Source organism: Coloeus monedula, assembly GCF_965178545.1.
Source record: "Coloeus monedula genome assembly, chromosome: Z".
Taxonomy (NCBI): Eukaryota; Metazoa; Chordata; class Aves; order Passeriformes; family Corvidae; genus Coloeus; species Coloeus monedula.
The window spans coordinates 70,441,098-70,466,556 of record NC_138822.1 but is presented as its reverse complement, the minus strand read 5'-3'; the positions used below and the strand labels follow the sequence as shown (position 1 = coordinate 70,466,556).

Sequence of the window (25,459 nt, the reverse complement as noted above, 5' to 3'; positions counted from 1 at the left end):
TCAAACCAAACAAGGGACGACTGGAGCTAGTTTGCCACACTCTTAAACCTACTTATGAAACATATAACTGGTCATCTTGATAATGGAAAAATAAACAACAAACAACTCATAAAAGTTGGGGGGTACAGATTTTGTTCAACTGAAAGTGCTTGGGCAACTCACAAAGAAATGCAAGCTGATCCTGCAAACTCCTTCATCCAAGTAATATTCAAACTCAAGAAAATTATCCAAGCGACTACAATAGGGTCTTGATATAAAGAATGTGATCCTTAAAATTGTACATGTCCTCTACTTAAAAAACCAGAAAAGACCGCACTCATTTTGAGAATCAAGACTTCATTTGATATATGATAATAAGGTGTGCTACATCCCACAGGCCAGCTTCTAGCACTGAATATTTAACTCTCCTTTTTGGCTTGCATTATAAGACCTTTTCCCCAGTATGTGGTTCCCCTGGGACGAGCAACATCTAACATGTCCAAAAGGGATGTTGGCTACACAGGCTCTTGCTTACAGGGAATAAAAGCTCCACTTAAGACTGTTCTATTTCAAAACACGCACTTTCCATGTTGCCCTCTGAGAAAAAACTAGTGTCACAATCTAGTTAATTGCTATTTGCAGGCAATATTATATCAACAGCTTAGTCAGTTTCAATTAATATGAAATAGATTCAACTGTCCTTCCACCCACTCTCCTAAAAGAACATTAAATATAAACTTAATTTAACAACACTGCCAAAATTTAATAATTTCATTAACTGGACTACCTAACACTCTTTTATTACACAACATACTAAATTTTATAAACATAATTTTTGGCGTATGTGTATTTTAATTCAAAACCAGAGTTGGACAGCACAATGCAACAATTGGCAAATCAAAATCTTATCTTGGCTTTTGTAGTAATAGTGTCCAAACAAAAGTAGACATTTACTGGCAACAGCAAACAGCAGAACTCATGTCTTTTTCTTTTCACAATTCACAGTATCATGTTGGCATTTGTTATACATTTCTAAGCACATTTTGACAGCTAAAAATGTCCCACATCATACCTCACGGTAATGGCTGTTTTACATTATATTTTTGTATCTAATCCACTTAAAAAAATGATGATCCAATCATTTTTTGGTACAAAAGAATTCCTTAGAAATTCTGGTAATTAAATCTAACAACCTGGAGAATTCCTTGAGTGTTCTATGATTTTTTTTTCTGTGACCTCATATAGGCAAATTCAAGACAGCTCCTATGCCAGCAGTGTCCAAGTTGCTTCAAGCATACAAGCCATATCAAACAGATTTAAAAGATTATTGTGCTGCTGCTCTGAAGAAGCAAGAATGAGGTGAGACAGAAGTGAATTGCCACACTTTGAGCTCACTGGCTGACCTTCCAACCCTTCCTCAACTTGTTCCTGCACACTCCAAAGCATAAAACTGCCTCCTCTCTTCAAAAACAGTAAAGAAAATGGTGTTGGAATGTAAGAAAACATTATAACAAGAGATAAAGGGAAGCGGCTACTTGCCCTTTCATTTCTTTGTTTCGCATAAGAGATAACTGATTTAACTGGAGTTTGGTCTGAACTAAAGTAATCTTAAATGATACATGATTCTCCTGAGGACTGTGTTTGTTTGAAAACATTATGCTTTCTGTTTTTAACATAACATCTACATGGATTCTATTAGAAAGAAAGCGATGGTTTATCAGGATGTTTGCACTACACTCTTGACAACACTTCTGTTTAAACAGTTTTAATATTTTCATAATGAAATTTAGCCTTCAGCTAAACAGAGAAAAAAAATTTCTTAAACTTGAAAAAAATGGGCCTACAGAACCTCAAAAGTTCTTGACAAGAACAGTATATGCAGGTGTTCTACCAAATTTACTAAAAGCTTTTATTTAAGAAAGAAAGATTAAGTACTTTAAATAAAAACGAACTTTTTAAAAAGGACTGCTTAGCTGTTAAATGTTTGTAGGACAGGTAGGAATCTTTTTGCTTATATAGATGAAGGAAATATCACACAGAGGCTATGCAGCTGACCTACAAATTTATTTCTATGCATAAATGAGTCATGCAAAATGTACAGGCATGTATGAAAGCTTCCAAATGCAAGTGCAGGGGCTGGGCAAGTGCAGCTCTCATGCTTTGCTAATGATAGCTTATCCCAGATTGTTTATGTAGTGTGCTGAGAGTGTCAACTGATGTGGAGAGCACTGGAAACTTTCAGGCGTAATTAACCTCTGCAGCCTCTTAATGTAGTTTCACCTATAATCCACAGGTCCATATCAGAGAAGAGTGAAGAGTTTGTTCAGGCCCAGTTGAAACATTTCACAGAGAACTGACTGATTAAAGCCAGACATACAGACAGTAAAAGAAAAGGAAAACAGAAAAAAAAAAAAAAAAGTCATGTGGTGCCCATTATCTCTATGTATCAGCTGCAACAGTCCACACTTCTTCTGTGACATCCTGATGCATCAGGGGAGGACTAAGAATAGCTTTGGCTGATATATCCATCTTAGAATGACAGGAACAGGTGAAATTATACCTAAAGACTTCAGGAAATAAAATTTTTTGTCACAATATGGAAAAACCCACAATAGTCAATGTATTCTTCTCTCCCCTCATCAACACACAAGCAAGAGACCTGCATTATGTCACATGCAAACACACAACTACACCAAGAACACTGTTTCCTAAAGTTCTTTAATAAATACAGATCTGTTTCTACCATAGAAAAGATACAAATTCATGAAAAATCATCCTGGTTGCTCAGCTTGCACTATATCCAGAATAAAAGGCAGTTGTCTTTGCTTCTCCTGAAAAAAAAGTCAGGAAAAACAATGCTTTGCTTGAGGAGGAGCAAGCAAGCGTATTTCTTAATGTTTATACTAAATCCATTGATTTAGTAGGAGAAATGAAGCTAAGGAAGTAAAGGAAGTAAAGGTAGAGCTCTGCCTGTTCCCTTCTACATGTGGGACAGAGGGAGAATGACCCACAGGAGGCTTCTGCAAGAAAATCAACAATTCTGTGTACCGTGTTAAGCCATTATGGGTATGTGCTGCAATTCTCTAGTATTTCTAATTCAATAACCTCTAGAGACAGAAGCTACCTAAGCACTGTCTGGAAATGTCTACTCCTTCAGTCATACAGGCATCTGTGCCTTGAACCTCAAGTACTGACTTAGGCATTTTATAAACCGTGAAACTTCTTGCCTAGACCAAGAACTTGGACACAGGCCTGTGCAAAACACAACAAAGTCATTCTCTGCCTTTAGCATTATGTCAGTGAAGAGCTTGATTATTTTGGCAAAGAATACTACAACTGTCTTCCGAGCATTTATTTTTTTCTTCAATTATTTTCCTTTTTTGAATTAATAAGCTGTACATGGAACTTTTATAACCAAACATTATTTCATTTGAAAATATCACTAAATTAATTTCATTTCCCCATAGAAGTAATGGGCTTCAAACAAATATGCAATTCAACTTTCTAAATATTATGATAAAATTAATTTTTTATACTTCTAAAACAAACAGAGAAACATCTTGTCAAACTTATGATAGAGAAAAAAAAATCAGTTTGGACAGTTTTCATTATATATTTCTAACTAATTCCCAGAAAATGTCATGCTTCATCTAAACTGACATTATTTTGGACTTTGATTTTGTAAGAAAATGTTTCTCAATATCTATTATTTACTCTATTTGGAAAATGCTTTGGCATTTCAATAGATTTAAGAAAGTGGGGAAAATAAGTTATTTCCCCAAAATATCCATTAACTAACATAGTCCTTTCAAATTTCAAGTGGTTTTATATGCAAATCAATGATATTTACATTTTTGACATTACACAATAAATGCCTTAAATTCACTTTTGTCTACATCACTCATTTGTCTACACCACTGTGTTCTGACCATGAATCTTGACAGAGTACTTCAACCTTTTCAACATTTTGCCCTGTCAAATATACTGTAAACCAGGTCTGGGCCATACTTAGTTTACTAATTGGGCAGAAAGTAGCCGTTATGAAGTGGCAGAAATGAGGTCTGTTTCAGAGGCTTACTAGTTTTGCCAATCTTGGTATTCTTCTTTTAGGTCTGGGACATGGTGCTCAGTTCTAGTTTAAGGCCAGGCACCTAGAAGCATCTCTTGAAAGACATGAAATGAAAGCATTACTTCACAAGAAAAGAGTAGGTCTAGACAGAGCCAGCCAGAAGATCAACAAGAAATACTTCAAATGAAATTGCTCCAGAAAAGCTGTTAAACCTGGGATTGGAAAACAAGATGTCTATGTTTTCAGGGTGCCACATAGTAATTAAAATGCTCAAACAAGACACAGAGCTTATTAGCCTATGTGAATGCTACCTTGCTTTGCATTCAGAACCAACAGGAAGATCACAGAATAACAGAATATTCTGAGTTCAAAGGGACCCACAAGGATCATCAAGTCCAACTGTTACGTGAATGGCCCATACAGGAATTGAACCCATAACCTGGGTATTTTTAACACTGTGCTCTGACCCACAGAGCTAAGCTCAGGGTCAGGACAGGGGGTTGTGTCTTAGCACACTCTTCTCTGTTTAGGAATGAGCTTAGAGTATTAAATTTAGCAAAGGAAAAGGAGAGAATGCAACTGCCTCCTACATGTACATTTCATAGTAAACTGCAAAGAATAAAGTCTTTGGGTCAATTAAAGACGCTACTTGGGCAAAAGAACTGAAAGGGCAGCTCTGATTATCAAAGAACTGTAGAATCATTAAGGCTGGAAAAGACCTCCGAGGTCATTGAGTCCAACATTTGACTGAACATCTTGTCAACTAAACTGTAGCACTAAGTGTGATGTTCTGTCCTTTCATGAACTCTTCCAGGGATGGTGAATTCAGCACCTCCTTGGGCAGCCCATTCCAATGTTTAACAAACATTTCAGAGAAGGAATTCTTCCTGATGTTCTACCCGAGGCCATTTCCTCTTGTCGTGCTGACAGTATTTTGGTTGAAAGTTAAAATTATTCGTAGCCCTTAGAGGACTGAGAGTGTGGAACAGCCTATATCCAAGGAACATGATGAGCAAAGCTACCCGGCGTTGACTGAATTTGTTAAACTTCTCAACAAATTTATAAAATGAACACTGGTCATAACAGGAGCTTTTCTTAAGGTTTCCAGGAGGTTTTATTTGGTCCTCCTTTTCTGTGATTTGACACATTTTTAGTTAACAGACACACAGTTATGAAGTATAACAAATCCCCATGTCAAGGCTGTTTCTGCAACAGAGCTCCCCAATCATCATAAATCACAGAGCAATGCTGTTTCCTTCCTGATCCTGGGACACAACGCCTGCCTGGCTACTTTGAAGTGATCCACCAAAAGCTGATGTTACAAGAAGTGAGGGAAAGATAAGCAAAGATTGTTTTTCATACGGTAAATTCACTGGTAACCTATTACATGGCTTTGCAGAACTTCCCTTTTCTAGACCAAGAGCCAGAAACCACTTCCCACCTACCCACAGCTCCCAAATAGCCACAGACAGATGTTTGTAGGTGGGAGAGGCCATCTGGGAGTGCCCATCTTGTGGATGACAGTGCATCCTGGAAATGTGGTAAAGAGGCAATTGGTACTGTGCATACTGTTCCACAGAAACTGCCTGCTGGAACTATCCGATAAGAATGGTTCCAATATGGTTTTGCCTTTGAAATTTATGCAGATAATGAGAAGACAGAGTTTCTACAGTAGCTGGAAGGAGCAAAAAATCGAGGAGTTTATTGTACGAATTCAGAGTATTCCTACCTCCTCATTGTATCTTGCAGCACAAAGAATTATTTTTTAATTTCCTTTTGCTTTTTATCCCACAAGTGACCTTTTCCTTTGGATATTTCAGCTTTCTGCAAAGCTGACATCTGCAACTTTTTCCAGGACTGGCACAACTCATGAAATCAACTGGATATTTGCTCCTGGACTAGGTTCTAAGGTGGTATTATAAGGTGTTGAAATGATACTCTTGATAGAAATTGTGGGAATAAATTGACTACTTTACACTGCCAACTTCAGAGAAACACTAGAAATGTGTAACTGAAATCCTGAGTTTCTGGACTGGGTCAAAACACCATCCTCTCTGTTCAGAGTGTAAATGATTTTGGGAATTTTATTTCAAATGTCACTTTACTTTTTTTTTTCCTTTTAGAACATCTCACATCCCCTTTATGAATCATGCCTAAAGGGGAAAAAAATCTATACCAGCCACTCTTTATGCTATTTCCCCAGATGGAGCTTAGCTGTTCTGCAAACACTCCAATGTATTCTTGCTTTAGGTAATATAATTCAGAATGGCTGAAATCTTGTATTTATGCCAGTAAAGCTAAGATGTGTGATTTTGCTTGTGGGAAGATTTGAAATGCTAACATGAGCTGGTGAGATTTAGTAACCTCCAGCTGAGGAGTCAGAACGAGTTGCTGGAGGGCTTCTCCTCTACCCACTTCTGGTAATGATTTCCTGATTGCAACAGTCTCTCTTCAGACCTGTTTCTCCTGTCTTTCTGTAGGCAATTCTTGATTCCTGGGTGAATATCTTTTCTTCTATTAAATCTCTCTTAAACATTACCCTACCTATACAAGCTTAACAGTGTGAAAAGAAAGCAATTAAAACTATGGATTTAGAATCCGTATGCAAAATCTGCTGGTTTTCGGACTGTCTAATTTCAAAAAGACAGACCCTCTACAGGAGGTATCTGTAGTGAGCGTTTCAACAGCACTATAAACATATATCTTCCCTGATAATTAACTCAGCTCCCAAAGTCTTCCAAAGGATACCATACGGGTTACACGCAGATCCTAACTTTGCTCATTAAGAACACCTAATTATCAGACATTGCCAACTTTATTTACTCTGCTCTCTGATGGGCATTTTTACCAAGAGACAACACTTTCCAAAACCACTGCATTTAGACAGAATTGTCTATTTTCTCTAATTACTTTTGTAGACTTTTCTTCTATATTCTATATCTTTAATTAGTGTTTAATTTTTCATCTAGTCTGTCATACATGTACATCTAGGTTGGAGAAATATTCTGCTATACAAAATGAATAGTATTTATCTTTTAATTCCTTTTTCTACTAAGAATGAGAACATCGTCCTTTGTATTGTGAACACAAAATAATAAACAGATTAGAATCATCAGTCTATGGATTTACGGTGGAATAAGTTTGAGTGAAGATAAAATAGAGAAAAATACTGATCTTTAAACTCTCTGCCTCGGTCCCTGTCTCCAAAGAAGAGGAAAATAACACAGCCATATTTCAAGTTTGGATTAAGGAATGACTGTAGAGATGAAAAAATCTAATATGGAATAGTGGACCTGGGATCTATAACATATTGTTAGATTTTCTGTAACACATTAGAATTTAAGTACTTGTTACAATTGTTTTTGCTGCAACTCAGCAAACTTTCAGCTACTACTACTTATCAAGAGTAACCACGGGGTTATTGTTCTGAATATCACTAAAGTAAAACAGACTGTTAGCCTAACACAGAACTCTTTAATACTGTCTCTTTCTAAAGAACTCTTACCCAGTTGAAAAGTTCACCTTACCATATCAGTTATTTTTGTTTAGAATATATTAACTTTTTGTTCCTAATGGAAGCCAGTTAGAAAAATGAGGGTGAGAGGTTAAACATACATCTGGTCTCCCTATTTAACATAGAGGTTTATCTTTTGCATGTTGCTGATGATAATTTAGAAGGGAGGGGGGCATAAAGGAAAAGCACATTTGTATATTTTTCTGTTATGAAAACGGCAGCCTCAATTTTTCATTTGACATATGAAACAGCTCTGCCACAAAAGTCTGTGCTTTTCAGCTTTGTGTTTAATTGTTGGAGCCAAGAAAGGGACATGAAGAAACAAGGCAGATTTTACTTGGGCTGGTAGGACCAAGTAGGCTATAGCAAGCATGGCTCTCATTATGCTTAAGTGAATTAGTCTGTTTCCTTTAAAAAAAGGAGGGGGGTAAAAAAGGAGAGATTAACAAGCCACCAAGGACCTGCTGTAAGACTTTGACACTTTTAGTGGCTTGTGACAAATGACTTGTGAGTATTAGCTCTCCTTCAGAATCAGAAAACAAATCTACCATTTGGATAAGGAATGCAAAAAAAAAAAAAAAAAAAAAAAAAAAAAAAGAAGAAGGAAAAAAAATAGCAACAGCAACAAACTGTGCTACAAGGTCATGCTGACTAGGACCCATTACCAGCAGAACAAGAGAACTGAAGAACAGACAAGTTCTTTAACTGACTAAACTCTGAAATTGTTATTAGATGTCTAGAAGTCTCTCACATTTGTCATTCTTTTCTAGGTAAAACATCTGTTACAGTCCTTCTCAAGGTTCTCATGTGTTCTAATACTGCAGCCATGGCAGATATTTCTACTTACTCTCAAGAGGTGTTTTGGGCCTGGGATCAACTTAGAGGCTCTCCTCTGGACTCATTCCAAGACCTAAATCTCTTTCTTGTGCTGGGGCAAAATATAAGTGTGTTCTTCAGTCAGGCCTCTACAGATTCTTTGGAAACTTCATCTCATGTGCTACATTAGTTGCATTGTCCTGCAATCTACCTTTGCATTGTCAGTAGATCTGTAAAATGAGGTATTTTGCACATAGAACTTCTATAGCTTAGCACACAAAACACATCTGTAAATGAAGAGTTTATATATACATATATATATATATATATTCAAAACTGGCTCTTTGGAAAGCAGAAACATTCTGAAACCTCCATGAAAAAATATTTAGTTGAAAACCCAACAGTAAAAGTACTAGAAAATGCCAGACTGCAATTGACTCAAACACAGAAACTAAGTTCCCTTCCCCATTATGGGTTTAATGAAAAGAGTCTGGTAACCTCATCTAGAACTTCTTGCATGAAGCACAAAGTAACAGAGAGAATTATTGTTTTTATCTACTGTTTTTTCTGCTAATCATTAGATACTTTTTGAGTCTGCACTGCTGTGTGAGCACATGTATGTACACCTCACATCTGTGACCCCATTTTAAAGATTTTGAACTGTGATTAAGGTTTGGAGGTCCCTGGATTAGAGACCTGACTCTGCTTACTCCAGTGACAATTTTTTATAGCATTATTGAACTTAATAGTTCGATGGCACTAAAGTTCTTCAGGAATATAAGCACTGTGTTTTGGGTTTTTTTAAATTTCATTTTGGGTGAAAGAGTTATTATGAGTCAGTCTGTACCGAAAAGCTGTATCAGTCTTTATGATGTCCTTACTACAATTGGAAACAAAAAGGCTATGTCTTGCTGAACTTTATGGTCTACTGTGTACATGTATAAAACTAATGCAACCAAAAAAAGGAAGAGTTCTGTAGAAAAATTAATATAGATATTTTACAATAGTGTTTGTCTCTAAATACTCATCTTTGCAAAATGTTTCCTGTTTCATAAGCAGAATCAGCTGTAAGCAGAGTCCACAAATGCATGTGTGGCAGAACTAAAGGAATAAAGCAAGCATGGTGAATTTTGAGCAAATCTGGGTAATGCTTTGAGGAATTATTTGGTGTGTGGTCTGAGGCAAGAAGCCACAGAGAGGCGGAAGTTAATCTTATGTACTCCCCAGCTGCAGATATGTCTTTTTGAGAGCTGACTGCAGCAGGAGAAACTGAAGAAATGACCAAGAGACCAGATTAATTCCACATGAGCCAAGTGTCAGCCTCATTATAAGTGTTTTCACTAAAGTTGAAAAGACTTTAACTTGGATGGCTGTCATTTCAAAGCAAAATTGTGACATGTAAAAGTAATTGTAATAAATTAAACTGAAAGAATAATGTCTGTGACACTAAAGGGGAAGTATCAATAATTTAAAAGATGGTAGAAAATAAATAAAACGCAAACAAATAATTCTAGTAGATTAACTCCAATACATTGACAGCATTTCGGGGAACTTAAGGAACTTCCAGAAATACTTAATACATTAATAAAATAAATATTAGGAGGATATCATGCTCAAATTTCTTTTACTGATAGGCCTGACCCTTGAGCTGAAACACCCTAATGTTCATACCTTCAAAGCAAAAGAAATTTTAACATTGCTTGTGATTATAATGTTCGTGCGGTGGAACCAGATCTAGAGCTCAGTTTGACAGGATAGATCCAGTATGTGCCTCCACTCATGCTATTTGGTTAGGAGCTATTTGGACATTAATTTTTGTTCTATGCTATGCAAAAAATCTGTTGGGTAATCTTGACAGAATGCTTGCAAGAAGGGTTATAGAGCAATTTTTTTTTTAAACTTCTTTCCTGTTGACAGACAAAAATACCTTAGTCTGACAGAATTAAGAAGTAGCCTATAGGAAGACAAAACTGCCCTTACTATTCCTTATATCCAAACCTTTCAGTGAAGAGGATGATTACCCTCTGGGTGGGCTTTTTTTTTCCTGGCACACATCACAGTGTTACTGGTGTGTTTCACAAATAATTGGCTTTCATAACACCCTTCCTCATACAGAAGTACTGCTAACCTCATTTTATAGGCAGCAAAGAGCCAAGGAGAAATTAGACTCAAATACTCTTAGAAATTTTTATGTACAGTGGACGACAAACATATAGGACCTATTATTTCCTAATACTTTACAGCATTTCTTACACTCAAAGACTGATTCATGTAGAATATCCTTGTGCCAAGTTGTCCAGTCTTGTATCCTCTCCCCTGAAGCAGATTCCTCCTCTGTGCTACCTGACAATCACCATGAGGACCGTGAGGAACTCCAACGATTCCCTCAGCTTCCTTTATTCCCTCAGTATCTTCACAGCACATGGTGAAGGACAATCATTCCCACAATCCTACATCACTACTCCAGCCCCTATCTGTTTCAGTCCTGTTTTGAGACAAAAATCCACCATGGTCATTAAGAATCTCTCTAATGTTCAAATACCCTGCAACCACTTCTATAAAGCAAGCTGGTTGATCTTTTCTTTCCCAACCAAACTCAACTGAGTAGCTGCTCTGTGAGGTATATCATTCAGATAAAAAACATTTTATCATCCAAAGCCCTACAGCAAGGTATTTTACACACTACATTTACTGACAATAATCTTTCTGCCTTCCATAGAGTGTTCTTAAAATGTTTTTAGTATGTCAGTGCATTCAGTCTTGTAGCTCCAATATATACAATAATCATCAGCTTTGAAGTAATCAGCAGTCACTATTTTTGACTGGTTTATGTCATGAGTAAAGGAAGTAGCAAGTAATAACTAATACAGAGTTGCTATGTAGTTTAAATGCCATGGGATGTACAGGCTGGGTTCCAGTTGCCACTCCTCAGGATATTCAGACACAGGAAGCTGTGAATGAAATGGTCTGTTCCTAGCACCTGGAACACAGATCGTTTTGTTTTTTTTGTTTTTTTTTTTTTTTAGCCCTGTCACCTTTTCCCTGTCCTGCAGTATTTCCCATCATGTGCTGGCAATTGGAAACATCATCATTTCCAGGGTGGATCAAATCACCAGTCTGTCTGCATGATTTCAGCATCTCCCTCCATCATTCTTGGCCTCAGACTAGGGCTGCTGAAAAAGGAAAATCCAAGAGAAGCGGCAAAACTGCTTACATTGATTCTACTTTTAAGCCTCAGAAAGGGCATAACTTTTACCTCCCAGTACTTACCTTACTGAATCTTCTATTAGTTGCTTAAGTGGTATAAACAACTCATTGGACTAAGAAGTGAGTCATTCCTTATGTGCGCTCATGAGTGTTTGGAAGCAGAGGTCATGCTGCTTTATGAATAAAAGCTATCAGACATGACATTAAATGTAACCATTCATAAGAACTGTACTTGCTCGTGCTTTCATCAGCGTCCTCACCTCTAAGAAGCTGCAACAGTCATAATTTCCTTCCATTTCTTACATGCTACTTGCTTTCTAAGGTATTTCTGCCAGAACTAGTGAAGCGAAAATTTAAAGAGCTTGCAATGGTTTGTATGTCAGAACAGCCAGTGAAACTAGGTTTGTGACAATTTTCTGCTCCAGTTTACACATGGTGGTGCCGTGACTCAGCCCTTCAGCCAAAGTATGAATTATTCACCCATCTACTTGTAAGGGTAACACCAAAACCACACATGTCTCTTGTATGGCAGGTTATCTTTTCAGCATCAGAAGAGACAGAGTATCCAGGCCTAGACACTGAAGCAGGTTAACAGACAGCAACCCCAGCTTGGATGATGAGGTAGGCTGTAGACTCTTCTTCTTTTCATGTTGCCATTAGTTTTGCAGTTACAGATCCTCAGTGAGCACAGAATTTCTGTGTTGCAGTTATTAGCACTAGTGTTTTGACAAGGGAAAGGTGTCCTGTCATCAGAATGTGAACCACATGCACCATCCTGCTTCCTCTGAGACAGGGCAGAGGGGCAGAGTCATGAGCCCAGGTTACAGTTCAGGGGAAGGTTTTCATTAGCTTGTCTCCAAGGGAAATGTGCCACAGGTACTAAGATAATTCATGTGGATAAGAGAAGTACTTCCAGATCAACTTCCAGATTGCCCTGTGCGGGATCAGAAGCTGGACACAATAGTTGTTGTGAGATCCTTCCAACTCAGGATATTATGCAGTTCTATGGCTTTATGACATGGTTTATAATTTTGGTGTTTACATTCAGGAAAAAACATAGAGAAAAAGTAAGTCTCTGGGAAATAAATGAGAAAAAACATTTGTTCCGTTAAAGTTGAAAGATTGCTTCAGAGAACATCAGAAGCTTTAGCATCCCCTAAAATGTAATAAAAAAATTGTGAAGACACTAAACCTGCAGTCCTGTAAAATGTTAATCATGTTAAATGCAGTCATCTCCTATTCCATTACAGAGCACACATTTTCCCTTGCTCATTGTAGCACCAAATTTGTAACTATGTAGCTGCTCCAATCTTAATGATGACCTTCCAAAATATGAAATATTTGATAACACTAAACATACCAGCAACCAAACAAAACATCCTATTCCACCCTATTCTATTCTCCAAAAATCAAACCACTTGGAATTCTAGGATACCTTGGTGTCCTTCAGGTATTTGTTTCTCTTAACAAATATAGTGCATAGTATTAGAACAGTGAAAAATTTAAGAAAACCAACCAAACAAAACCCCAACTCTTTTTTTTTCTTTAATACAGAACTTGCAGCTTTTTCAAATAGTTTATTGCTTTCAAGGGCCAATTCACCCACACTTTTGCTTGCAAGTTGTCCATACTGAATTTGATATTAAGAATAAAGCAGGTTATTAATCCTCTTGAAGAGGATAAAATGTAGAAGAAAACCCTAGAGCAGGTACCAAATAGTACCTAATATCTGCAGAATAGGATCAGAGAAGACACAATGAAATTGGGAGTGGAAAGTTCATACCCTAACACACTTTTATACAAATTCAAAAGGTACCTTATTGTCTTCATAGCTTCGGTCTGTGAGCAAACAGATGTTACAACAAGATCAGACAGCACAATTCAACATCACTGGCAGTTCACAGCTGCCAAAAGGAGTCAGCCATGCTCCCCCTCTCCCCACTTCTCTCCCACTCATGACATATGCTGCCCCTATTTCTTTCTTGTCATCCTTTCTAGTACTGATCTGGTACTTGTCACACGTCCCACCCACTTCCTCTAATGCGGGCACAATATCATTGATTTATACCCAGCCTCCACTTAGCACTGTGCCTTAATTCCAATTAAATAACATCCTGAACGATTCCAAAATGCTTCAGCATTCCCTCCCCAACTCCCACACATGCTGACTACAGCTGCACAGCTGTGTGTCAGGAACCTAAAAGAAAACTCACATTTCATTTATTTCTATGCAATGTTTGAACCTCTAGTATCAGTGGCAGAAGAAAGAAGAGCAATGAGACTCCTCACAATTCCCCCTCTGCAACCCCCTCATTTTCACTTCTGCTCCCCATGAAGGAAGACGAGCCAGGAACTGCAAAAACCAACTAAACTTATTGTCCTTCACATATGTTTTCCACCATGAAAGGAGCAGGCATCATATTGCTTTCCTAAATCTAGATTTATGAAAGATCTTTATTTTTATATAACATTCATAATAATTCATTTTTCTACTATCTGTAACCTTTTATTCTCTTGCACAACACCAAAAATTATGGAAGAGGGGAAAGAGAAAAGAAATAAAACTTTTTGTTGTAATTTTAACATTTCCTTTTTTCTTGAAAGTCAGCTTCAATGTGTGTGAAAATTCTTCTTTAACTGTAGAAGATATACACTACTGACAGATTATTTAGAGGTAAATGTGAAAGGGGACAGGCTAATAATTCTTTAGGCTAACTATAAAATAGGGGAATGCTTTACAGCTGACATTGTGAGTATATCAACCCAGTAATTGGATGCACGTGTTAGTAGCAGTAAAAAGGCACTGTCCAGTTGTCCACCTTACATGGGAATCTACTTTGAGTGTATTCTTTGATTTACTGTTGCAATTAGAACTGAATGTTCAAAGAAAGAACACAAGTGACCTAATTTAAAAACAGTGCCTTTAAAGCCACTATTTAGTATGAGACTTGGCTTACTCGTAACCATTTCTTTCCCCTGCAACTTCCATTTGTTGCACTGTACTCACAAAGCACCAAAATCAATTTTATCAATCGGCACAACTAATGAATTCAGTTTTTAAATCCATTCAGTGATTAAAGATTTAGCCACTTCCTCCTAACTCATACTCTTGAAGATTTTAATTCTCTTCATAAACACAGAGAGCTTTCCCAGGGTGACTTTTCAAAACTTCATGAAACGCTGTTTCCTGTCTCCTTTTTACTATGTTGTCACCAACAGAGATGTTTTACAACAAATTGGTACAAGAAACAGAAGCAATTAGGGGAGCTAGGAAAGGATCCTTCTAGTTAACAGAACCAACGTTGCAAGCACCATTGACTACTTTTCCATGTTAAAGAATCTGAGCAATGGAAGGATGCAAGACAGCAAAATATCACATCAGAATAAATTGTCAAAGCAAAAGAAAGGAAATTTGTTTGACAGGTACACACAGTTAGACTGGTGGCACTAATACACCTACCAACTGAGAAACAAATGTGCTAAGGTTAACTAAACCTGTCCTCCAGTTCTGATCTGGTAGTTTGGTATCCACAGCCCAAAGCAAGCAAGGGTTACTTTTCCATGCAGCCTCATCAAGCTGACACTGGTTGGCAATGCTGATACACAAACTATTGGTGTTGTTCCAAGTGATGAACAGGTGATTAGATGATAAACCCCAGAATATTAGAATAAGGTAGTTCAGTGATGCATGCAATTGCAAGCAGTAGAAGCAAGTGTTTAAAATGAGCAAACTGAAATTTCAACTTTGTGCTACTTCAGGGAATGAGAGACTGTAAGAGCTTGATTCAGAAAGCTCTCCACAAAACAGAAAACAATGTTTTGTTATGGCATATCAGTGTCAAGAAGGGAGCATATAAGAAATCCCAAGCTGACCACATAATTTCTATGCTTTGTTGACACTATTTCTATCAGCCCAAATACTAAGCCTAAAACCAGAAAACAACATTATTTACATATACATTTTTTTCCTATTTAGAATCTCCCTTGTGCAATTATATTACTTTTTCAGAGGAAAAGTCAGCAATCCACACCACATGAGTTGTTGCTCTATGTTCATACAGGTACCTGTAATTTTTAACTTAAGACACTGGTTAAAAAGATTTGCACATAGAAAGGTTTTTCTTTTTTTAAAATGAAAGGCTCTCTTCAATAAATGAATACTCCCCTACTGCAGGATCTGATCTGATTCTCATTTGAAGTGAAAAGGCCCCTATTCACACACAGTTCAAAGACATCTGAAAGTCATCTTAAAATGCCTTATTTCAAAACAGAGGATCTTATCCTATGAGTGAATGCATCCAAGATGTTTCAGAAGTGTAAGCACATTCTATAGTGCTCACTCAGCTAATGCCATCTTCAAGGGAAGTTTTGACCGAGCCACTACCTGTGAACCCTCCCATTAAAACAGAAGCATGGCATCTATAAACCTGTATGCCCCTTGTTTTCTTTCTTCTGGGATTTTAAGAACAAACTTCCAGTTGCTCCTAACTCTTTCAATTTTTTTTTCGAAGTGGCTATAAGTTAGATTTATGAAGACAAAAAGACTTCTTACAACTGTGTATTTTGAAAAGATTTATGACAGGGCTACAGTATCAGCATGGAGGGTCCACAAGGCAGGAATGCAGTAACGGTAACAGGAGAGTGTCATGTAGACATTAAATAGTACAATTCTTTCCACATTCATAAATCCTAAGTGCCTATGGTTTTATACTGCTGGTTATAAATTATATAACTGAGTCCTACAGACAATAAAAAAAAAAAAAGAAAGAAAAAACTGAAAGTGAGAAATCATGACCTTAACAACATATACATTTCACAGTAAGGAACCTATGTTTCAAACTACTTCACTCATTATAATTTGCTATTTTAAGTATTTTGATTGATAAAGCCATAAAACAGAACTCTTTGGAGAGTAAATCAGCAAAACATTAATCAGTCTTCAGAAAAGCAGTGAAAAGCTCTCACATTAATTTACAAACACGTATGATAAAGAGTCAATAATCCCAAACAGTTAGTTTAAAAAATATACAGTAGCAAAAGAACGTATTTTACCAATTATTCTAATCTGCTTGGAGCTTCATAACTGATGTTAAGGTACCTATGGCACTTTATTTTTTTCCTGCACCTGAGGTATGATGAAAAAAATGAGTATCAAACGAAGTTTACTCCAGCAAAACACATTTAATGCTATTTTTCTGCATGTAGCCCAATCTATAATACAAATCTCTATTTATATATCATGTATATATGCACACAATTAAAATCCTCATTAGTAATGTTCAGCATTTCTAGTAGTTAAGAGTGGTTGTTTACAATCTTTTGGGCTAAAGAATGAGGCTCAAAACTTTCTTGCTCTCACTCACTATGTTGTTAAGCTTATCCCACGCTAACTAAAGCAAAACCAAAGACTATCAGGGACTTCGAGAGTCCCTAGTGCTTTGTAAAAAAGATAATTGAATAGTCAGAAGAAAAGCCCGTAATAGGTTAGCTTGTGGGAAGTACCTAATTATTTCTTGCTAGCTCCTCTGACATACACTTTTATTCTGCAATGGAGTGCCTTTGCTTGAATTAGTCCCCTTATGTTGGTCAGGACGCAAATTAATAGAGTATCTGCTGGTGCAAGCCCTTTTGGCTTTGCTCGAACTAAATCCGCTTACACAGTTGAGGATGCAGACCCTTCCTGTCCACCTCGTTGGAGCAGAGGTGACACCAGGCAGTGGCTGTGCCGCCATCTACTGTAGGTTTTGAACAGCACTGCTGGGTCCAAAGCCCGCAGTAATCTCTCCAGCAATTCTTCCCACTCATCCTCAGGCTCAGTGACACAGACTGCACTCCCTAAACACGTACCTAAGCAAGGGCCTGATCCTGCAATCTTTGCTCAGGTAGAACTCCCTCCACAGACTGCAGGTTAACTGATACTAACGAAGTATTGTGTATTTTTTTATTATTCTTCAACTAATAAGGTCTGTCCTGCAAATTTGAAGTTTGTGTGCTTTATAGTACTGTGAACATTTGCCTTAGAAGTCAGCTGAAAACTGCGTAGCACTGAGACGAATGTTCAAGTTTTCTTGAACCAGTTTATCATATATCATGTAGCTTTAATGCATGCCATCCATTAATGCCAGAGTTTCTCTATCTTAATCAAAAGAACTGTCTGTGTGAGAGCAAAATCAGAATCTGCACACACGCAGTTCCCTCTCAATTTTAATATATGGCATAAACTTCTCTTGGTGATCCCATAGCTCAAGCAATAGTGAAAGCTTTTGTAATTGCTCTTTGGAGGATTTTTGGATTTGTTTTTCCCCCAGCTAGGATATAAGCCTCCAGAAAACACTACAGCTGTCTTTATTTGTGCTTGCAAATGACTCTGTCAAGAACATGAGCAAGGGACTTCACAGCTGTGATGCTGCAGGACAAGGTAGTAGTCGTATTTTGAGGACCAACTTCCAGATGTAAGGAACAACAAAATAAAGAGTCCTGCATCTATCTAGTGACAGACACCCTCCAGCTATGCCAAGTGCTGCAAGTTCCACCAGTGTTCTGATACAACAGTCAGGAGCCACCTGGTCTACAGGTAGAGAAAGGATGATGGAATAGTTCCAAGCAATCAAGCTGAAATACAGCTGCCAGAGTAAACTTTAATTTAGTGCACTCTACACAATATTTATAGAGCAAATCTATGAATGCTGCTTGAGCCATTTAATGGCTGGAGACTAAATTCTGTTTTCTGATGTTTATTCTGACTTTCTTCAACTGTTCTTTTTACTTGACAGTGCTTAATTGGCAGTGAGCCATGAAAGCTGTTGTCTAATCACACAACATATCACAATCTTACAGACCTACTGATAAGGCTTTACTGCAGCATAAATGGATTTTAAACATTAGCATATGGGAAAATTAGCCTCCAAATTAGAATATTTCAGTCTTGTGCACCAATAGTCACATATTTGTTTAGGAAAACATGGTTTCGGAAAGAGAAACTAATTTTAGAGATTAAATAGCCTGTAATTTAAACAGACTACGATTTAGTGGCCTGTCTGGCTAACTCTATGCATGGCAGAAATCTATTCACATGTAATTGCTTATCTCAGACCTTATGAAAGATACGATATCTTTGCATGGAATCAGTCCAGATAGGGAGAATAGCAGTATTACGACAGCACTGCTGCATGTGATGCTATGAAAAACATAGATTTAGTGAATTCACTTACAACATTTTGCTACACAAACAGCCTTGAATAAAGGCACAATAAATATATTTTTAAATGGTCTCAGACTGTTTCTTCAGAAAACAAAATTTCACACCACATATTACAATGACTATTAATCAACAACACAGAACTCTGACTTCTGTCAACTGGATGGTAATTGTTTTGTACTGGAGGATGTGCACTAGGTCTGCCTTTGTGATGTAAATGCAGTAGAGAAGCTACAGGTTTTAAGATGACAGCAGTCCTTTCTTCACTGCACATCATCTTCAGTGATAGGATACCATTATGTATAAAAAAGGCATTGTTTTGCTTTTATATGAAACAAATGACATTCTCCTCTCTTTCAGCAAACACTCTGCAGATGTGACAATAACCATGACATCACTGAGAAGGCCAACTCTTTTTCTGTTGCACTGACTGGAAAACCAGGACACAACATGCACAACCCCTCCCATAGTTGCAGGGGGTTGTTCTTGCATGTAGCCTGAAAAGGTACAAGGATGTCTGTGTGCATTTCAGTGTACTCTACCTCTTCTTGGCAGGATTTTGCAGAAGTTCAAGCATGTGAACAAGATTACCCACTGAGCAACTCTGCTGGCTAAGTGGGACTGCCCAGATGCATAGTTTCTTCCCTGAGTACAGTGCTGTCAGAGTGGGCACCTTACCCTTTTTGGCAGCAGTGTTCTACATAGAATGGTTTGGTGGTCTCAGAGATGCACACAAAGCTTTCAGAATCCCATCTTATGGGTGCCATTCTCCTCCAAATCCAAAGGTAATCTAAGAAACGTAGTTCTAGGACCTCATTCCACACAAATTCATCTAAGTTAAGCCTCCCTCACAGCTCTGTTTTTAAAGAATTTGCTGTTCTATGAAATACAGAAAGGGAGGTGGTAAGACTCAGCTGCTTTGACATCTAAAGCATTTACAAACATTAGAGTGCATGATAAACCATGAAGTTGCAAGGTGGAGCAAGTGAAGCAGCAACATATGATACTCCAGCCCCTTTCTCACTGTTTGTAAGGTTATATTATGAGTATTTACTAGAAATACAGCTGAATTAACAGCAATATCTATCATGGCAACCTGCTGAAATACTCCGTATTTTATACATTACCCAACAAGGGATCTGCTTAATTCACTTTCAGTTGTTTTAATTTAACAGCAGATTTATTCCAGGTTTATCTGAATTTATGTAAAACAACACAAGAACCAAAATGTGGTTCTTTACCATTAAGGAAAGTCTGAGATTTCCTCAAGCTGCATAACAGAGCTTACTTTCTCAACATGTTTCTATAGTGAGACATAGTCACTTAAGATTTTCAAGAGAAAGCAATATATTGTGATTTGGTACAGTTCAATTTGAGATTGCACAGGCAGAAAAACCAAGTAAAGGTTACATTTCTAGCACTAACAGCCAAAAATACATTACCAGAAGCATGCTATTACTAAGCGTCTAATTAGTTCTAGAGAAAAGTTTGAAACTTCAGCTGTGGAGACTGCCATATGACTTTTGCTCTGAAATAATTTATTTAAAAAAAAAAAAAAAAAGAAGAAGAAAGAAAGAGGGACAAGGACAATGAAACGCGTGTGAGGTCTGTGGGAAGGCAGCCCCAGATGTTTACAATGGAGCGAGTAGCGGTATAGCGTCGCTGCAGCCCGGCACCGGCGGGGCGCAGCACGGCACCGCCTCCGCCACACCGCGGGCGGCAGCGCGGCCGCGCACCGGCTCCCAGCGCCGCCGGGCAGCCCTGCTGCGGAGAGCGCACCCGGGCAAGACCTCGGCCCTCAGGAATAGACACCCCTGCTCCAGGAGCGGGGAGCAGGGAGCGCGGAGCGGGCTGCTCGGGGACAGAAGCGCGCACGGGCAATCGATTAATTGTTCCAATGCAGCGCTCTCGTCAAGGCACTCTAATGACAAGAGATAATGATTTTCAGATTCAGGAGACAATGTCCCCCACACACTCCGCGCCACTTCCTTGCAAATCTTTCTAATTTGCTCCTCTGCTAGGCGAAGAAACAAACGGTGCTCGGCAAGGCCATTTGCAAAACAAATGTAACCGGAGAGATTCGCAGATGCGGGCTGGCGGGCAGCGGCGTCCCCGAGGAGCCGAGCTGAGCCCACCCGACCCTGCCCTGCGCCCCCTCCCCTCCGCAGCGCCACCTCTCCCTTCCCTTCCCTCCCCGGCCGGGGGCTCGGGCGCTCGGGACCGGGGCAGCCGCGCCCGGGGGCGCTGCGGCCGCTGCTCGGCGGAGCGACGGCAGAGCCGTACTTACTGAAGGGGCAGTTCTCCTTCTTGGTGCCGCTGACCTTGCCGTTCTTCTCGATCTTGAGAAAGTACTTGTTGTAAGAGTAGAGCTTCCTCTTGCGCACGTCTCCTTGGAGGTGATTGTAGCTCCGCACGTGTCTCCCCGCACTGGAAGGAGAGGAGAAGGACGAGGGGAAGGAGGAGGATGATGAAGAAGAGGAGTTGGTGGCCTCCGGGGACAGCATGTCCTGGCCGAGGTCATGGCAGGTGACAGGCACAGAAGACACCAAGAAGACCAGCAGCAAGCAGCAACAAGGCAGGTGGGAAAAGGCTGAGGCACCATTTGTCAGTATCCATTTGCACATTGTACTGAAACTCTGGGCGCTGGAAAATGTCTTATCAAATGAAACATACTGGAAGGGTAAAACCTGGTAAAAGGCAAGTGGAGAGACGGTGGTTGCTGCTTCTGGTTAGATTCCTCTGAGCTCTGATCTGGCCTGAAGTAAGTGCACCAACATCCATAACTCAGGGGACAAATCGCCTCAGAAGTTGCTGCCTTTTAATCCTTCGAGTCCTCCCTCAGAAAAAAAGAGCTGCTGGTTGTTGGTTTGTTTTGGGTTTTTTTTAGGTGGGGGGGTTGCTGTGGTTAATCCTCTTTCCTTTTTCCCTTCCCCACCCCCCCACATGCACACACACTCCCCAACCTGGTTTGAGACTTTCCAGTAGTTATTTTGTTCTCTTCCTCACTCCTTTCTTCACCATCTTAGATGCAGAAAGGTCTGAAAAATAGATGACAGCAAAGTCAATGACAACAACAAAAATAACAACTAAGATAAATAATAACCAGCAGATAGGGGTGCTGGAGTGAATTTTTCACACATACACCTTTACACACACAGGCACTCACACTTTGTGGCTTTGCACCTTCTTCTGATCCCCACCCTCTTGCCTTTTTGCAAATCCCAAACCAGTTGCACAACTCGTCCTTTTCTCACTGACAACCCCAGAGGAGGAAGTTTCTTTGTTTTGCTTTGAATTCTCCAGAACAGTATTAAAAAAAAAATCCCGAGAGAAAGAGAGAGGGAGAAATCCCAACTTGTCCCCCCGCCCTTCCTTTCCGTTCCTTTCCCTCCCCCTTTGGTTGTAAACAGGTTGGAAGCTGTAGCCTAAATGTCAGCGATTACAAGTCAGAGGTGGGATGTGCCTCTGGTGGTCAGCCCTTATTTGCAGGGGGTCAGGCAGCGGTGGGACATCTGAAACCTTTTTGCAGCTGGAGCGAGCGGTGCCTGCTGCGGAGGCAGCCCCGGGAGCTGCCCTCGCTTCCTCCCGGGCTGCGGCGGCCGTGGCAGCCGCCGCCTTCGGCTCGCTGCTAATTGCTCCTAAGGCGTCCTTCTCGGAGCGCCGGCCACCAGCATGGCTTAGAGACTCATGCTTTACTAATTTCCCTGTCTTCCAAGTTGAACCAATCCCCTCCAGGGCGGCTTCCCTCCCCCTTCACTCTTTCCCCACTCTCCCTCCCTCCCCCCAAAAAAGCCCCCCAACCAACTAACCTTCTCCCCTAAACCTTCCCCCCGCAAACTAACAAAAACCAATCCCCCAAAACCCGAACTTATTTTCTAGCAGAGGGTTTTATTTTATTTTTTTTTTGGCAGAGAAGTGATTGAGAAAGCCACCTGGAGCTTGTTGCCTGCTAGATCTCCCCCTCCCCCCCCCCCGCTGGAGGAGGGGTTGGGTGGAGAGGTTGGAAAGGAGTATGTACTACAGGCAGACCCTGGAACAGCAGATTATATGCTGGTCAGGGAGAGTAAAAAGGGAAGAGACATAATTAGCTCCTTTTCCTTCTTCTCTGCCAGCTTCCATGGAGGTCTTTCTCCCTCCTTCAATGAATCACTGATTTCTCGCTTCCGTTGCTGAAATAAAAAGTTCACACTTTAGCCTGCTCTTCCTTTTAAGCCTCTCAAGATTTATTGTGTCTCTTTCCCCACCCTCACTCTCCTTGTCTCAAAAGAAATCAGGGCCCTAAATGACCATTTTCTAATTGCTAACATGAGTCGTTTACTGAATCACGCATCTGACTTCAGAGCAAAAGGGATTTTATTGGCATTGCAAAGGTTTCCCCATAAAATCTGCCTGAATATTTTGCTGTCTTTTTAATTTTTTTTTAAACTAATGCAGTTTCCCTTGCCAGAAAGGAACAATTTTTCCATTTTCGAGGCTATTTTAAGCAATTTTTCAAGCTATTATTTTCCTGGAGGGGCATATGTTGTTGCTTTTTCCTATGATTGCATCTCTTCTAGTGGATGTATCATTTCACATACTGAATGTTATGACAGATTCATATTTCTAGCCCATCACTGACCTGTCAACTTTCCCAGTAATTAACAAACATGTTCCATATGACGTATTATCTTTTAACACCAGAATAAAGCATCAGGAACTGACAGGATATGGCCAGCGTGCAAGATACTATATTTAAATCAGTGTTCAGCATTGTTAAATACCTGTTTTGGAACACAAGTGGATGGATCATTTGCTAAGAGAATGGAGAATCAGAGAAATAGGCACAGAAACACAGTGAGTAGCTCAATAAGAAAACCCAAAACTTCTTTGAAATAGAGGCCGTTAAATAATTCAGATCAGTGGAATTTCATGGAAAACCTCCTATGCTATTCCATTTGGCATTTGGAGTAAATTTTAGTTTAAACAACAAAAAATGCAGGAAAGAACAAACCGTTCTAAAATTAGACAGATTCATTAGATTAGGATGTTAAATATATTGTTAACTTCACAACAGAAATTTGAAATTATTTTGTCCAATTATGGTGTTTATTCTGGAGAGAGTTGGTTCCTAAATTTATGTGTTCAGCTGCTGGGGGTGACATTTAAACAGCCTTAGAAATGAAACCATTAACTGTTAGAATCAATGTGTTTTACAATGTTGTTTATGGTACTTCAGAGTATTTATTCTGCATGTATTTGCACTGAGTGCAAGGCATTTCAGAAATCTTTTTTTTTTGCAAATCTGATTTAGGCTTTCCTTTGCCAAAGGCTTTTCCTTTTGGTAATTAATTAAAAAAAAACAGAGAAACAAAACAAAATGTAAAGCAAACCCCTCCTTTCTGTGAATGCCTGACAGCTTACATGTGTGTCTAAAAAGCTTATGTCAATGTTTGAGTTCTGCCTGGATACAACATGTTATTTCTAAAATTGAAGTTACTTTGATTCCAACAGCTTAAATTATAAACAATTTCTATAATATCTTAAAATTTTAGGTTTGAAGACATCTTTTTTTTTGTTTTTCTTTTTTCCCTGTCACATGCTGGAAAATAAAGTGAATTGGCATTTTAGGATCTCTGGTGGGAGTTAAAAGTAGTTTGGGGGTTAAACAGGTATAATTAACCCTGAAAAAATAGGTACTGTCTTGAATTTACTCAAGAAGCGTTCTGCTTAAACTTATTTCTAGCTCGTGATTATGTATATATTGGTTGTAAGATTTTGTGCTTGAGAGCAGAAAGTTCAACATATGCAGAATTTCATATAAAATCTGCTTCTGCCAGCTGCAGTATTCAGGGCAGTACTTGAAACTACTGCAATGCATAGAGTCCTTTTTTATCCTGTGTGATGACAAGGGGGGCATTTACAAAACGGAGTCCAAATGAAAAGCTGACATAGCTTTTTAGATTATATCTCATTCTTTTTTCTACTTTCTGTATAGCCTTTCTTTTATAGCACAGTTGAATCCCTAAATACCCCACTACTTTGTATTGTCAGGTCACCTCTTAGGTTAGCCTGAGAAAGCCTGAGAAAAGTTCCACAGGAAAGATGCACTATTTAACGGAATTCAATCTGTCCCAATAGATTTGAATCACTAACATAAATGTATGAATGTAGATTATATCTCTGTAATGAGGCCTGAATCATTCTCAGTTACTTCAAAGGCCTGAAATTCAACCTTCCTTTTTAGCAGCAACAATCAGACCTTAATGGGTTTCTTTATTAATTGTTCCATTGCTAAGCTTGAAAAGCAGCTACCTTCAGTACAAGCCCTGGACTAGAAATGGTACCTGCTGCTTCAAAAACAGTGCTTCTGTTTTGCCTTTTACCACTGTAAAATTCTGTGAAATATTTCCTGCACTACAGTTTTATAAAAGATGAATTAAATTGACCCATCTAGAATGAAATAAAGAAAACACTTTCTAAAAAACTTTGTAAAAAGTAGAAAATATATTTTAAGAATATTCTTTTTGAGTTGTTTTCTTTCTAAAGAATGTTCAGGGAAATGAGTTGCACAGGTGAATATTAATGAAAAATAGGCAAAATTTAAAAAAAATACGGCAATAGTTTATGTCATGATTTTGTCTTTTGATCAGCCAGGAGGGATGTTTGGGGTTTTTTGGGTTAGATTTTGGGTTTTTTT

General features: G+C 38.8%; 1 protein-coding gene across 1 annotated transcript in view; it reads right to left on the bottom strand.

Annotated features, from left to right (window-relative positions):
* FGF10 (fibroblast growth factor 10) overlaps positions 1-22,022 on the bottom strand; it is a 61,831-nt gene extending 39,809 nt beyond the window's left edge. The window contains exons 1-2 of the mRNA XM_082301433.1: positions 21,950-22,022; positions 21,071-21,821 (exon numbers count right to left, since the gene is read on the bottom strand). Of these exons, the coding sequence (XP_082157559.1) occupies positions 21,071-21,407 (337 nt within the window). The 5' untranslated portion in view covers positions 21,408-21,821; positions 21,950-22,022. The remainder of the gene's footprint in view (positions 1-21,070; positions 21,822-21,949) is intronic.
* Positions 22,023-25,459: the final 3,437 nt, after the last annotated feature.